This window comes from Haliotis cracherodii, unplaced genomic scaffold (genome assembly GCF_022045235.1).
Source record: "Haliotis cracherodii isolate W230 unplaced genomic scaffold, xgHalCrac1.p SCAF_22, whole genome shotgun sequence".
Taxonomy (NCBI): Eukaryota; Metazoa; Mollusca; class Gastropoda; order Lepetellida; family Haliotidae; genus Haliotis; species Haliotis cracherodii.
The window spans coordinates 11,642,583-11,658,803 of NW_027266278.1; the positions used below are offsets into that span (position 1 = coordinate 11,642,583).

The 16,221-nt window shown below is 44.4% G+C and overlaps 1 protein-coding gene across 2 annotated transcripts; it reads left to right on the forward strand.

Moving 5' to 3' along the window:
- Nucleotides 1-267: 267 nt before the first annotated feature.
- Nucleotides 268-15,855, forward strand: LOC139471300 (arylsulfatase B-like). 2 transcript variants are annotated; one of them, XM_071253605.1, is made up of 14 exons: nt 268-675; nt 3,497-3,608; nt 5,027-5,078; nt 5,451-5,554; nt 5,922-6,028; nt 6,863-6,927; nt 8,043-8,144; nt 9,107-9,170; nt 10,035-10,132; nt 10,364-10,500; nt 10,884-10,942; nt 13,021-13,147; nt 14,687-14,838; nt 15,596-15,855. In XM_071253605.1, the coding sequence occupies exons 1-14, from the start codon at nt 561-563 to the stop codon at nt 15,766-15,768; spliced, it is 1,467 nt and encodes a 488-aa protein (XP_071109706.1). In that variant the 5' UTR covers nt 268-560; the 3' UTR covers nt 15,769-15,855. The 2 variants fall into 2 exon arrangements, with proteins under 2 accessions (XP_071109706.1, XP_071109709.1); XM_071253608.1 differs by lacking the exons at nt 268-675; nt 3,497-3,608 and adding an exon at nt 3,780-3,803.
- Nucleotides 15,856-16,221: the final 366 nt, after the last annotated feature.

Here is a 16,221-nt window from a genome sequence, read left to right on the forward strand (position 1 = left end):
GAACAGTCCACTTTATACTCAGGATGGGGTGGGGGTGGAGGGATGGGTGGTGTCTGTAGGACTTATAATTGAGACTGATTCATGACAATCGTCGCTTAAAGACATACCAATTGTGTCTCTGAAACGTGGACATATTTTTCTGCTGCAGTTTCGAGAATATATTGAGTATATTTAAAAAATACACCCACCCAGGAAATCGAATAGGCCTCCCCAACATGGATATAAATGAAAAGGTTCTTATGTACATTACCAGATGAAGGTCGACTGTGTTGGTTCCGCTCTCCTGATTTCGTCACTGTATGTACGAGATTCTATAGTGGATGCACAGCTGGGTATCTGTTCCATCTACATTAGATCCATCTATTATATGAAGGCACTGGCTGTGGAAATCCATACATGAACTGTCGCCTTATTATGACGGGATTAAATGCACCGTGGCTATGACTATATGGTACTTACATGAGAACATTCCATACAATATGCTTGTTTGCGTTAAGGACATTTCTGTCCACGGGTGATTTGTTGGCCAGAGAGACTTGGAGCTCGAAGACGTCCTCAACATGGCGTATGAAGTCGAGGTGGTTCTGAGTGTGGCTCTAATAGCGATTCTTCTACCAGTGGTGATCTCCAAGCCTAAACAACCTCATATTGTTTTAATCGTCGCTGACGACCTAGGTAAGTAATTCCTGTTGAAAATGTATTCCTTCTGTTTCGTCGCATGACGGTTTCCCCGACATTGGAAATAGAACTAGAGCTTATTATCAACACCCAAACGCTTCTACCAACTTCGTAGGTAACCCTATTCATCTGTGGTGAAATGGATGAAGGGAGATTTCCTCCATATGAATACGAGGTTTGGTTTCCTCCACATAAATTCGGGGTTTGGTTTCCTCCGCATAAATTCGAGGTTTGGTTTCCTTCACATAAATTCGGGGTTTGGTTTCCTTCACATAAATTCGGGGTTTGGTTTCGTTCACATACATTCGGGGTTTGTTTTCCTACACAAAAGACAGGGTTTGGCTTCCTCCACATAAAGACGGGATCTAGTTTTCTGCACATAAAGACGGGATTTGGCTTCCTCCACATAGAGACTGGATTTAGTTTTCTGCACAGAAGACAGGGTATGGCTTCCTCCACATAAAGACGGGGTTTGGCTTCCTCCACATAAAGACGGGGTTTGGCTTCATCCACATAAAGACTGGGTTTAGTTTTCTGTACAAAAGACGGGGTTTGGCTTCCTCCACATAAAGACGGGGTTTGGCTTCCTCCACATAAAGACGGGGTTTGGCTTCCTCCACATAAAGACTTGTTTTTGTTTCCTCAACATAAAGACGGGATGTGGCTTCTTCCACACAAAGACGGGGTTTGGCTTCCTCCACATAAAGACGGGATGTGGCTTCCTCCACATAAAGACAGTGTTTGGCTTCCTCCACATAAAGACGGTGTTTGGCTTCCTCCACATAAAGACGGTGTTTGGCTTCCTCCATATAAAGATAGGGTTTGGCTTCCTCCACATATAAACAGGGTTTGATTTCCTTCATATAAAGACGGGGTCTGGCTTCCCCCACATAAAGACGGGGTTTGGCTTCCTCCACATAAAGAATGGAGTTGACTTCATCCACATATAGACAGGGTTTGACTTCATCAACATAAAGACGGGATTTGGCTTCCTCCACATAGAGACGTGGTTTGGTTTCCTGCACATAAAGACGGGATTTGGTTTCCTCCATATGAAGACGGGGTTTGGCTTCGTCAGCAAACACACAGGGTTTGGCTTCCTCCGATAAAAAGAGGATTTGGCTTCCTCCACATAAATACGGGGTTTGGTTTTCCCCACATAAAGACAGTTTAGTTTCCTCCACATAAAGACGGGGTCTGGTTTCCTGCACATAAAGACGTGGTTTGGTTTCCTCCATATTAAGACGGGGTTTGGCTTCCTCAACATAAACACAGGGATTGACCTCATCCACATAAAAACGAGGTTTGGCTTTCGGCACATAAAGACGGGGTTTGGCTTCCTCCACATAAAGGCGGGGTTTATCTTCGTCCATGAACAGACAGGGTTTGACTTCCTCCACATGAAGAAAGGATTTGGCTTTCTCCGAATAAAGACAGGATTTGACTTCATCAACATAAAGACAGGGTTGGGATTCCTGCACATAGAGACAGGGTTTGGCTTCCTCCACATAAAGACGGGGTTTGGCTTCCTCAACATAAAGACAGGGCTTGACCTCATCCACATAAAAACGAGGTTTGGTTTCCGGCACATAAAGACAGGGTTGGGATTCCTGCACATAGAGACAGGGTTTGATTTCCTCCACATAAAGTCGGGGTCTGGCTTCCTCCGAATAAAGATAGGGTTTGACCTCATCCACATAAAGAGGGGTTTGGCTTCCACCACATTATAGATGGGGTTTGGCTTCCTCCACATAAAGACGGGGTTTGGCTTCCTCCACATAAAGATAGGGTTTGGCTTCCTGCACATAAAAAACAGGGTTTGATTTCCTTCATATAAAGACGGGGTCTGGCTTCCTCCACATAAAAGCGGGATTTGGTTTCCTCCACATAAAGGCGGGGATTATCTTCGTCCACAAACAGACAGGGTTTGACTTCCTCCACATAAAGAAAGGATTTGGCTTCCTCCGAATAAAGACAGGATTTGACTTCATCCACATAAAGACAGGGTATAGTCTTCTCCACATAAACATGGGGTTTGGCTTTCTCCACATAAAGACTGGGTTTAGTTTTCTGCACAAAAGACAGGGTTTGGTCTTCTTCACATAAAGACGGGGTCTGGCTTCCTCCACATAAAGACGGTAATTGGCTTCCTCCATATAAAGATAGGGTTTGGCTTCCTCCACATATAAACAGGGTTTGATTTCCTTCATATAAAGACGGGGTCTGGCTTCCCCCACATAAAGACGGGGTTTGGCTTCCTCCACATAAAGAATGGAGTTGACTTCATCCACATATAGACAGGGTTTGACTTCATCAACATAAAGACGGGATTTGGCTTCCTCCACATAAAGACGTGGTTTGGTTTCCTGCACATAAAGACGGGATTTGGTTTCCTCCATATGAAGACGGGGTTTGGCTTCGTCAGCAAACACAGGGTTTGGCTTCCTCCGATAAAAAGAGGATTTGGCTTCCTCCACATAAATACGGGGTTTGGTTTTCCCCACATAAAGACAGTTTAGTTTCCTCCACATAAAGATGGGGTCTGGTTTCCTGCACATAAAGACGGGACTTGGTTTCCTCCATATAAAGACCTGGGCCGGCTTTCTCCACATAAAGACGCGGTTTAGTTTCCTTGGCCTGTAAAGACGGGTTTCGATGTGTCTATTGCGGCCGAGGAGAACTACCATTATGTAAGCGTGGTTTGGTTCTATTTCCACATGAACCCGCACTTGCTACTCCCAATAATTCGACTGCTGTAAATGACCTAATGCCTAACAAAACCCAGTGACACATGTTTCGCATTGATTTGCGATTTCAGGCTGGAACGACGTTGGTTATCACAACCCCGACGTGCTGACTCCGAACATAGACAAGCTGGCCAGTGAGGGGGTGGTGATGGACCACGCCTACACTCAACCATTGTGCAGCCCGTGAGTCGGGGTGGGAGTAGGGGTGGGGATAGGCGTAGGGTTGTAGGGATGGGTGATAATTGGCCACGCCTACACTCAACCATTGTGCAGCCCGTATGTCGGGGTTGGAGTAGGGGGGGGGGGGGGGGGGATAGGCGTAGGGTTGTAGGGATGGGTGATAATTGGCCACGCCTACACTCAACCATTGTGCAGCCCATGAGTCGGGGTTGGTGTAGGGGTAGGGATAGACGTAGGGGTGGGGATAGGCGTGGGGTTGTAGGGATTAGTGATAATTGGCCACGCTTACACACAACTGTGCACTAGTGGGTGAGTTAAAATTTAACGTCGCATCGGCTTATTTCAACCATATAGCGACGAGACCAATTTGATATTTTCACAATTGAGTTATGAATTCAAAGTGAGTCGCATGGGCGAGTGTGCGCGTGCGTCCGTGTGTGCGTGTGCATGTGCATTTGCGTGAAGAGTGGGTGAGTGTGGTCTTACGCCGCTTTTAGCAATATTCCAGCAATATCACGACGGGTGACTAGAAATGGGCTTCACACATTGTCCCCAGTGTGCGTGAAGAAAACATGTGTATATACTGTATTTGTTTTCTTTTCGAAATGTATAATCGCTTCTGACTATTTACTGCGCTAGATGTTGATTTGATACCCAGCAGAACGATTTACTGCCGTTCCCTGTTGATGATACAGCACCTGCATAACAATATATATTTTCGAAATCGATCAATTATTTTTCTTTGCCGCGGACAGCAATGTGTTAGGATTGTGAGGGCTGTAAACCTCTTTTTAATACAATGTTGATACCAAAGGTTATCATGGGGAGGAACAGCTGACTCATTTTGGATACGCCATCTTCCCGAGGCAAGGGAGTTAACTGACTAAAAGTCCAGTTTTCACCCTTGCCGAATAGGCTGGAATTACGGAGTTATGTTTTGGCTTGACTAACGAGTCTATGCACAGTTCAAACAAAATCGCGTGAGGAAATCGACATCCGGTTCGTAAACTGCAGTGATTATTTCGGTCGTTTGCATGATTTGTGTTCTGACAACTGATCGTCAACAGAAATTTTCCACATGAATAATCAGATGTGATGCATTTCCCAAAGTAAGACTAGTTTTATTAAAATATAGATCTTGAATATCGATCAGATCATCTTCACTGGGTGATACCGTTTTAGGACATAAAAGGGACATCACTCGTGATCGTGATAGCTCGATGATCGAGCCCAAACATTCTAGCCAAATTTGACAAGAGTGGAAACAGGACTTTTACAATCAGTTGACTCCCTTTTCTCGGGAAGATGGGATATGCTGACATGATCAACAAGTCCGTTTGTTTTCATGGCCTGTTGCCATGTGTGTATATGAGGGTAAGGTCTTTAATTGTGATCAATGCCATGACAAAATACACTTTCAGCTCAAGGGTCGCACTGATGGCAGGAGTCTTCCCTTACAAGGTTGGACTTCAGGTACTGGCTCCTTTCAGTCATTGCGTGGCGTATAGAACGAGTGAATATTGTCTCACGCCGCAGTCAACAATACTCTGACTAAATCACTGCTGTTTAGACATAGTCGAACGTTTCACAGTCAACGATCCCTGCCGCCATGGCAGAATGACGTAATCACAGCCAACTGTCCCTTCCGTCAGTTTGGTATATTTGCGTATTTGTGACGGATAAAATGTTAGAAATGTTAAAACGGGGTTGCCAGGAAAGCATGTGATGTCTTCTCGACGTGAAGGTCGTAGTATGAGAGCCATTGTAAAGAAGATAGCCTGTGTATGCAAGCCTGTCAAATTTTATGAATTAAAAAATGTTCCAAACTTGTATCTGTCTTTATAGCATCTTGTGATTACGAACCGTGCTGCTGTCTGCGCTCCGCAGAACTATACCCTGCTGCCCGAGGAGCTAAAGAAGCTGGGCTATGCTACACACATGGTGGGCAAGTGAGTAGGCAGATGGAATATATCACACAAATAGTGAACATGTCTGGCTCGCATTCACTGTCAGATGCGTTGAAACGATGAAAAGTAAAAAATACTGCGCTAATAAAAAAACGAATTTCAGAGCTAAATGTTTTGGTGAGTTCTCTTACCCTTTTTCGCGAACACCAGGTGTCACGTATTTTCAGTGGTCCATTCATATAATTTCCACAACTCTTTGCTCTTTACGCCAAGTGGATTCTGTTTCGGCCGAAAAAGTAGTCTTGTTATACTCATTGCATGGCATTGACAATTTATATTCAAACGTGGTAACCTTTGTAAATATTCCCAAAGGTATTGTTAATACATTCCGTATTCTTTCTTCCTCAAGATGGCACCTCGGGTTCTGTAACTGGGCGTGTACGCCAACGTATCGAGGGTTCGACTCCTTCTTCGGATACCTTGGCTCGGATGAAGATCATTTCAACCACACCAACGGTAGATCATGTTCAGCCATTGGTTAAAACTGATTGAATGTTGGATGTCTCAATATCCCAACTATCTTGCCTGACAACAGATAGCATGGAACACTTGGTAACGACAAACCAGTAGAGGATGATTTTTATGCTCACTGTCCATGAAACGGAAGGTATTTTTTATTATTAAGCGCCCGGTTTTTGTTCTAGGATGGTCAACAACATATGCATGCTTGTGGGTTTCTCTAAAATTGTAAATGTGTAAGATCTGCATCACTTCGGGCTTTCCTCCCACCTGAATCTGCCACGCCGTGATGTGACTGAAATAATGCTGAAAGATGTTTAAACGAAACACACGTACGACTCTTTCAAATTCTGATTTTTCTGCGTGGCGTTGCGTGGCGTGGCGTGGCGTGTGCTTGTACTAGTCCGGTCTAATGCCGATTTTATAGTGCAAGCACACTGAGATAGTATGCCGCAGTTTAATATGAATACCCCTATCAGAAAACAGTATACTGACTCCGAGCCGACCAGTCCTTGTTTTAGCCCTTAAATGCCGAGCGTCAGGCAGGGTAACAACAAGTACCATCTTTTAGGGTCATTCCGTTTTCCGGGCGGACGTGTTCTAATGAGAAAATAACAACGTTATTATGACTAACAGTTCAGGAAATAGCCAGTAGACCGGTCAACCTAAATATTCTCATTTACCGAACAATGATATGCAAACACAACATGGATATGCCTAGAGTGTATCATGGCTGATGTGTTTTCAATTTCAGTTACCAGCGAATTAGAATTTTAACAGACAAATGGAACTTGTATGATCTTATTATATTTTCTTTCATTACTCGTCTAGAGGGTTACCTCGACTACCGTGACAACACAGACCCAGCGACGGAGTATGACAACATCTATTCCGCGGTAAGTCAAAATTGGATGGAGGAGCGGTGACGTCATATATGACGTCATCAACCCAAAAAATATGGTAGGCATGCCTTCTACCACCACACACTGTTGTTATTGGTGACTGTCAGTAATAGCGTTTAGAAAATTGATGGGGATTATGGCAATATTCATAGCTGTTGTGAGGTGAAATTGGCTTTAACGTCGCGTCCAAGATTATTGCACTTATATAGCAACGTGCATGCACACGTGTGTGTGTGGCTGCTTGTACTTGTCCGGCCTAATGCCGATCAATAGTGCTAGCTCACTGAGATACCATGAGTTTAACATAAATACCCCATTCAGACACAGTATACTGACTCCAAGCCGACCAGTCCTTGTTTCAGCCCCGTAATGCCGTGCGCCAGACAGGGTAACAACTAGTACCATCTTTTAACGTCTTTTGCTATGACGCGGCCGGGGATCGAACCCCGGATCTTCCGCTCTCCGGGCAGACGCCACTAGACCACGGAGGCGGTCCCGAGCTGTTGTGATCTCAGATAAATTCTTTAACGATATATTTACATTCTGTGATGTACGTATCATCAGGATTTAACATTGTTTTTAAAATAGTAATGCGAGATTGGTGACTCTGATTTCCAGTGCAGCAGTGGTTATTAATGGTTTATCGGAATCGTTCAAGTTCTGATCACGTGCTGTATAGACAATATCAGCATTATTTTGCTATTCAAAATAACTTAAAGAAAACCCGATTTTTTTACATTCTCAGCATGTCCGATGGTCGGACTCAGGTCTACAGATAACTATATATTTGCTAAAATATGCATTCAATAATCATCCACGCTGTTTCACATTGCTTCTAACCTTCCCCATTGCAGTATCTAGATGCTTATCTTGATTACGATAGTACCTCCTTCTGAACCTGATTTTCTGTACAATCATACGTTTTACGCTTGACTGAATGAGAGACTCTACGCCGCTGTTAGCAATATCGAGGCTTGTGACACCTCCGATGGGATTCAAAGATTGTACCATCAACTCGATGACGAAGGCCTGGCTTGACCACTTGGCTGCTCCACCGCCCCGTACACGTTTAAATGACTGACAAGTGTTTTTTGTGCATTCCACTTCAGTACACATTTGTGGACAAAGCCACGGAGGTTGTCCAGGCCCACGACTCCAGCCAGCCTCTGTTCCTGTATGTGGCCTTCCAGAACGTGCACGAGCCACTGGAGGTAACCCCGACCTTCAACAGGGAGATGTGTATAGCTACCTCACTTTCATACGTAATACTAGTATATAACGTCAACACCCGAAAATAATATTTGTCTGTTTGTTTGTTGTTTAACGCCGCACTCAGCAATATTCCAGCTATATGACGGCGGTCTGTAACGTAATCGAGTCTGGACCAGACAATCCAGGAGGATGGATGTGACGTATTAAGGTGATCTCTGTAGAACCTTCACTATTTCATACTGCAGTTGTTAAGTGAGACTCTCCCGTTGGTGGTCAAAAAGTTAAGTTTGTTAAGAAGAAAGCCGTAAAAGCAGCACTTCATTTGTGGTGTTTTCTGTTGTCAAGTCGTATCCCAGTGTCGACCTGATAGTGACTTGGTTTGTGAACGGGTGGCCCAGTCGTCTAAGGCGCCGCGATTCGCTGTGCAGAGTTGCGTCCCTTGGGCACGCCAGAAACCTATGGTTGTGGGTTCGAATCCCGGTTCGCCCCGATTATGTTTCTAGGTTTGTCAGCGCCATACACGTGCTCGTGGGTTTCACCGAAGTGGTAAACGTCTGAGACCTGCATCACTTCGGGCTTTCCTCCCACATTAAGCTGACTCGCCACGATATAACTGGAATACTGTTAAAAGCGGCGTTAAACCCAACCCACTCACTCACTGATTTGTGAACGTCACCACGGGCTCGTGGGTCTTAACAATGAGTGAGTGAGTATGGTTTTACGCCGCTTTTATGAACATTCAAGTAATATCACGGCGTGGGACACCAGAAATGGGCTTCACGCATTGTACCCATGTGGGTAATCGAACCTGGGTATTCGGCGTGAGGGGAGAACGCTTCAACCACGAGGCTACCCCGCTGCCCTGTCTTAACAATGAGGCCAACGTCCTAATCCACATTTCCTCCCACAGAAACCTAACAAGCTCACTAACTCTCCTGTCATTCTCACCCTTCCATTGCAGGCTCCGTCCAAATATTACGATCTGTATCCTAATGTGATGAACGAAGGACGGCGTTTCCACTCAGGTACTTTGTTTGTCTGTTTGTTTGTTGTTTGTTGTTTAACGCCGCACTCAGCAGTATTCCAACTATATGACAGCGATCTGTAAATACTCGAGTGTGGACCAGACAAACCTGTGAGTGACATCATGAGCATCGATCTACGCAAATGGGATACGATGACATTCACCAATCAAGACAGAAAACCTGACCACCCGATCTCGTTAGTCGACATTTTCTTTAGACATATTCCCGGATCTTCACGGTAGTGGTATTATTATTATTATTATTATTATTATTATTATTATTATTATTATTAGTAGTAGTAGTAGTAGTAGTAGTAGTGACGGTAGAAGTAGTAACAGAAGTATCAGTTTTAGAAGTCGTAGTAGTAGTAGTAGCAGTCTAAGTGGTAGTAGTAGTTGTGGTATTAGTATTAGTAGTGGTTGTAGTGGTAGTAGTAGTAGTAGTAGTAGTAGTAGTAGTAGCAGTAGCAGCAAAAGTAGTAGTAATAGTAGTAGAAGTAGTGGTGGTGGTGGTGGTGGTAGTGGTAGTGGTAGAGGTAGTAGTAGCCGTAGTAGTAGCAGTAATAGAATAAAATCAGTTGTAGTAGAAGTTATTTAAATAGTAGTAACACCAAAGTAGAGATAATTTATAGATAACAACTTATTTATTTACTTACTGTAAAGGCGACGTTTCGGTAGAGATACGTATACTGCTGTCAAGCAAAGCTTGCCTTTACAATAAATAAAGACGTTGATATCCGTAAATTATCTCTACTTTGTCATCTGTCAGCTTCTAAGTAATGCCAATCAAACAATTCGAATAGTAATACCATTGGTAATAGCAGTGAACTTAGTTACTAGAACGATGTATCTCTATCCCCTTCAGCTATGGCGTCAGCCTTGGACGACGCCGTTGGAAATATAACCAGGGCGCTCAAAGACAAAGGAATATTTGAAGACACTCTTATTCTATTTCTGTCCGACGTAAGTACGGTTAATTTTGTGGAAGACCTAACCAGTGTAAATATACAACGCCAATGCCAGAGTAAAAACAGTCTCGATTACCCACCGGAACATATTCCATCGGAATGTATATGAATGGATCACTGGAAATCAGTGATAATACCAGGTGTTTCCAAATGAAGCTGGCTCGCCGTTGTATAAAACAAACATCGTTGAAATCAGCGATGAACCCAACTCACTCACTTGTTTCAGAATGGCGGCGATCTGGACAACTACGGTAATAACTACCCTCTGAGGGGAGGGAAGTTCACCATATGGGAGGGTGGGACGAGGACGGTCTGTTTCATGCGGGGGGCGGGGTTGAATAGGAGTGGACACGCCTTCAGTGGGTAGGTAGGATCTTTACGTACCAAGTCTTAGTGTGTGATGTAAACACGTATCCAGTGACATGGTCCTCCTTTCGCTGTGCAGAGTTTTGTCCCTTGATGCGTAACAGGAGCCTATGATCAGGGGTTCGAATCCCAGATTCGCCCTGACTTTGTTTCTAGGTTTGTCAGCTACTCGTGCGTGTGGGTTTCACCAAAGAGGTGAAGGTTTAAGACAAACATCACCTCTGGCTTTCCGAAGATATCTAGCTGACAGCCGTGATATAACTGAAATACTGCTCTGAGCGGCGTCAAACCCAACTCACTCACCCACTAAACAATCCTGGATTTCCCTTTACTACTACATATACGAAGATGTGTTAACTGCAGTGTTTGTACCGTGACAGGCTCATCCATGCTGTGGACTGGAAGGCGACTCTGGTCAGCGCCGCTGGAGGGACATTAGGTCAGTTTGTTAAGTGCATGCCATGTCCCTTCAAACCATGCCTCAAAACCAGAGTCCATTACACACAGTGTCTCAGTACCGTAGTCCATAACACACCATGTCTCAATAACGTAGTCCATAACACACGATGTCCCAATACCATAGTCTACTACAAACCATGTCCCAATACCATAGTCCACTTCACACCATGTCTCAATACCATAGTCCACTTCACACCATGTCCCAATACCATAGTCCACTACACACGATGTCCCAATACCATAGTCTACTACACACCATGTCTCAATAACATAGCTCACTACATCCATTACCCAATACCATAGTCCACTGCATCCATGTCTCAATACCATAGTCCACTACACACCATGTCTCAATACCATAGTCCACTACACACCATGCCTCAATACCATAGTCCACTACACACCATGTCTCAATACCGTGTCCATATTACACCATGTCTCAATACCACAGTCCACTTCACGCCATGTCCCAATACCATAGTCCACTACACACCATGTCTCAATACCATAGTCCACTTCACACCATGTCCCAATACCATAGCCCACTACACACCATGCCTCAGTACCATAGTCCACTACACACTATGTCTCAATACCATAGTCCACTACATCCATGACCCAATACCTTAGTCCACTACACACCATGCCTCAATACCATAGCCCACTACACACCATGCCTCAATACCATAGTCCACTACACGCCATGTCCCAATACCATAGTCCACTACACCCCATGTCTCAATACCGTGTCCATATTACACCATGTCTCAATACCATAGTCCACTTCACGCCATGTCCCAATACCATAGTCCACTACACACCATGTCTCAATACCATAGTCCACTTCACACCATGTCCCAATACCATAGCCCACTACACACCATGCCTCAATACCATAGTCCACTAAAGTTATGTCTCAATACCATAGTCCACTACATCCATGACCCAATACCTTAGTCCACTACACACCATGCCTCAATACCATAGCCCACTACACACCATGCCTCAATACCATAGTCCACTACACGCCATGTCCCAATACCATAGTCCACTACACCCCATGTCTCAATACCGTGTCCATATTACACCATGTCTCAATACCATAGTCCACTTCACGCCATGTCCCAATACCATAGTCCACTACACACCATGCCTCAATACCATAGTCCACTACACATCATGCCTCAATGCCATAGCCCACTACACACCATGCCTCAATACCATAGTCCACTACACACTATGTCTCAATACCATAGTCCACTACATCCATGACCCAATACCTTAGTCCACTACACACCATGCCTCAATACCATAGCCCACTACACACCATGCCTCAATACCATAGTCCACTACACGCCATGTCCCAATACCATAGTCCACTACACACCATGTCTCAATACAATAGTCCACTTCACACCATGTCTCAATACCATAGTTAACTACACATTATGTCTCAATACAACAGTCTACTAAACACCATGTCCCAGTACCTACTGTAGTCTCCTATATCCATGTCCCAATACCATAGTCCACTACACACCATGTCTCAATACCATAACCAACTACACACAATGTCCTAATACCGTAGCCCACTACATCCATGTTTCAATACAATACCACAGGCAGTTATCCTGTCAGTTCTAACACGATATGCATATTTGCACCTATGATACAATGTAAACAATTATTGTTTATACTAAATGTAAGATATATTATTTGCTAAACAATCGAGTCTGGGCTACGTAAACCTCTTTTATACTAATTGTCCCATGGAGTAGTCTGAGGGAATTTGACAATTACGTGTTTTAGCTGGTTTTATGACTTACCTCTCGAAAACTCACTTTAAGCACGATATCAAAATGTGCAAGCATGGGCTTGATATATTTAAAATGTAATTAGCCCTATATTACTGAGTCTTCAGACAGCATTATTGAGGATCATTCTTCGATCACCATTGGCATTTTTAAGTTTCGAATATCATAGTGGTTGATTCAGAAATATTAAGAAATATTGTTGTTCCAAATGAACACATGTCTTGTGATCCCTCATGTTGAGCAGAAGACGCCAGTGACAGCATGGATCATTGGGAGGATATTGTGAACCATAATGTTACAAGGAGGACAGAGTTCATCTACAACCTAGACGACGTACGAGCGGGAGTCGACGACGGACATGCTGCTATCAGGTTGGTGGTTGTTGTTGCTGCTATCAGGTTGGTGGCTGCTGTTGCTGCCATCAGGTTGGTGGTTGTTGTTGCTGCCATCAGGTTGGTGGTTGTTGTTGCTGCTATCAGGTTGGTGGTTGTTGTTGCTGCTATAAGATTGGTGGCTGCTGTTGCTGCCATCAGGTCGGTGGTTGTTGTTGCTGCCATCAGGTCGGTGGTTGTTGTTGCTGCCATCAGGTCGGTGGTTGTTGTTGCTGCCATCAGGTTGGTTGTTGTTGTTGCTGCCATCAGGTTGGTAGTTGTTGTTGCAGCTATCAGGTTGGTGGTTGTTGTTGCAGCTATCAGGTTGGTTGTTGTTGTTGCTGCCATCAGGTTGGTGGTTGTTGTTGCTGCCATCAGGTCGGTGGTTGTTGTTGCTGCCATCAGGTTGGTTGTTGTTGTTGCTGCCATCAGGTTGGTTGTTGTTGTTGCTGCCATCAGGTTGGTAGTTGTTGTTGCAGCTATCAGGTTGGTGGTTGTTGTTGCAGCTATCAGGTTGGTGGTTGTTGTTGCAGCTATCAGGTTGGCGGTTGTTATTGCTGCCATCAGGTTGGTGTTGTCATTTTTTATCGTTGTTGGTTGTTTCATTCACTTGATGGTTGTTGACAATCGTTTCTTGTGCAGTCTTGTGCCCCTTAAAGCCGTGCCAGAAACCTGTACTTGTGGGTTCGTATCCAGGTTTGTCCGCATTACGTTTCAAGTGGTATAGATTTATTACCTGCACCCATTCGTCACCACTCGCCCCTGTCCGTAACCTGCATGAAGACTCGTCCCCCTATCGATGAATGTTATGTGCGAAAATACGGCATACCAATCAGTTTGCGCGTATGATTTTAAGTTCTTCGTCAAAGAATCCCTCAGAAATAATTTTTGATTTTACGTATGTCTTGCACCTAAAAATATACCCAAGACACAGTTAAATGTGTTCAATCATACTGTATAATTCCGCATGTCCCGATGTGCTTAAAGTTATATCTGAAATACATATAATATATGGGAAAATATATGTGAACCATTACGCAACGAGTTCAGAATTGATTTGGGGATGCCCGTTTGCGCTAAGACGGAACCCGGTCGCAAAAATGGCCATGAGAGGGGCACGAGTCGCTATTCGGCTTGTCCCGGAATAAGACGAGTTGGTAACGAATGACCTGCACCACCTCTCGTCATCAAGCCGTGATAAAACCAAAACACTGAAAAGAGGGATTAAACCAAATTCACTCACCTACTTTAGTCTATTGTTTCTGTTCAGATAGGGGACCGCGTCCGCCTGGAGAGCGAAAGGTCCGGGGTTGGATCCCCGCCACGTTATATCAAAAGACGTTAAAAGATGGTACTTGTTGTTACCCTGTCTGGTGCTCGGCATTAAGGGGCTAAAACAAGGACTGGTCGGCTCGGAATCAGTATACTTAAAGGGACTTAAAGCATCCACACATACACATACATGTGCATGCTATATAAGTGCAATATTCTTGGACGCGACTTTAAACCCAATTTCACCTCACCCCACCTGTTCATCAGATACGGTGACTACAAGCTGATCCAGGGATCCCCAGGGCTGTATGACGGCTGGTACCTCCCAGACAACACCACCAACAGAACAGAATTGAACTATTCACAGCCTTTGGACCCTGAAACTCCATCCAACTCATACTGGTTGTTTAACCTGAAAGGTAATTATCATTCAAGGGGGCGGTATTGTAGCCTTATGGTTAAAACGTTCGATCTCCAGTGATTCCCCATTGTGTGAGACCGCCTCCGTGGTCTAGTGGATAGAGCGTCTGCCCGGGGAGCCGACGATCGGTGGATCGATCCCCGGTCGCGTCATACCGAAAAACGTTAAAATAGGATATTTGTTGTTACCCTGCCTGGCGCTCGGTCTTAAGGGTCTAAAACAAGGACTGATAGGCTTGGAGTCGGTGTAATGTGTCTGAGTGGGGTATTCATGTTAAACTGCGAAATTGTATATCAGTGGGCTATAAACCGGCATAAGTCCGGACTGGTATAAGCAGACACACATACAGACACACACACACGTGTGCATGCACGTTGCTATTTTATACGTGTAATCATCCTACTCACCCTACTCACGATGTTTGAAGCCTGGTGTCCTCTATCGTGAAATTGCTGGACTACTGCTAAAAGCGGCGTAAAACCATACTCACTTTCAAAGTCAGAAAGCGTCGGATATAAAAATGCATATTATATTATATCCTCCATATTTCTGAAAAATGCCTGGCACTACGAGGGCAAATGTGACACAGTCGTCTGAAACTCCGCAATTCGCTGCGAGAGTTGCGTCCCTTAGGCATGCCTGGAACCTATTACCATATACCTGGTGCCGACGCCTTGGTACTGCTGGAATACTACTTACTAAGAGCGATGTTAAAGCAAACCCACTCACTCACTGTAATGTTTCCATTGGTGTAGATGATCCATACGAGAGGAAGAACCTTATTGATACACACCAGGACATCGCAGAGAAGCTGAAGAAGAAGCTGACAGAGTACCACAGTGAAATGGTCCCTGCTAACTTTCCGGACGAATCAGATGAAGCTGACCCGGAATTGTTTGATGGCGTATGGTCTCCCGGGTGGTGTTAACGACCCAAAAACATCCTGAGACCACACTTTTTCAATTTTAGGTTTCATGGATTTATACCAGCTTTTCCACATAAGGTCGGTCGTAATAAAAATAGAAAAACATTGCTATGTCAATCATTTATTTATTTACATGAAAGTTATTCTGCCGTGGAGTTAACACTGCATATCTGGTTTCTTGGATCACTGACTGAGATGTAGACATGGAGTGAGTGAGTGAGTGAGTGAGTGAGTGAGTGAGTGAGTGAGTTTGGTTTTACGCCGCTTTTAGCAATATTGCAGCAATATCACGGCGGGGGACACCAGAAATGGGCTGTAGACAAGGAAGTTACATATAGCATTTTATATTGTATAAGAGGATCTATATTACTAGTAGGAGACCAGGGCTGGGAGGAGTCCATATTTACTACCCGGGTACCTAACCCCCTATTACCCTACCCTACCCGGGTACCAGCT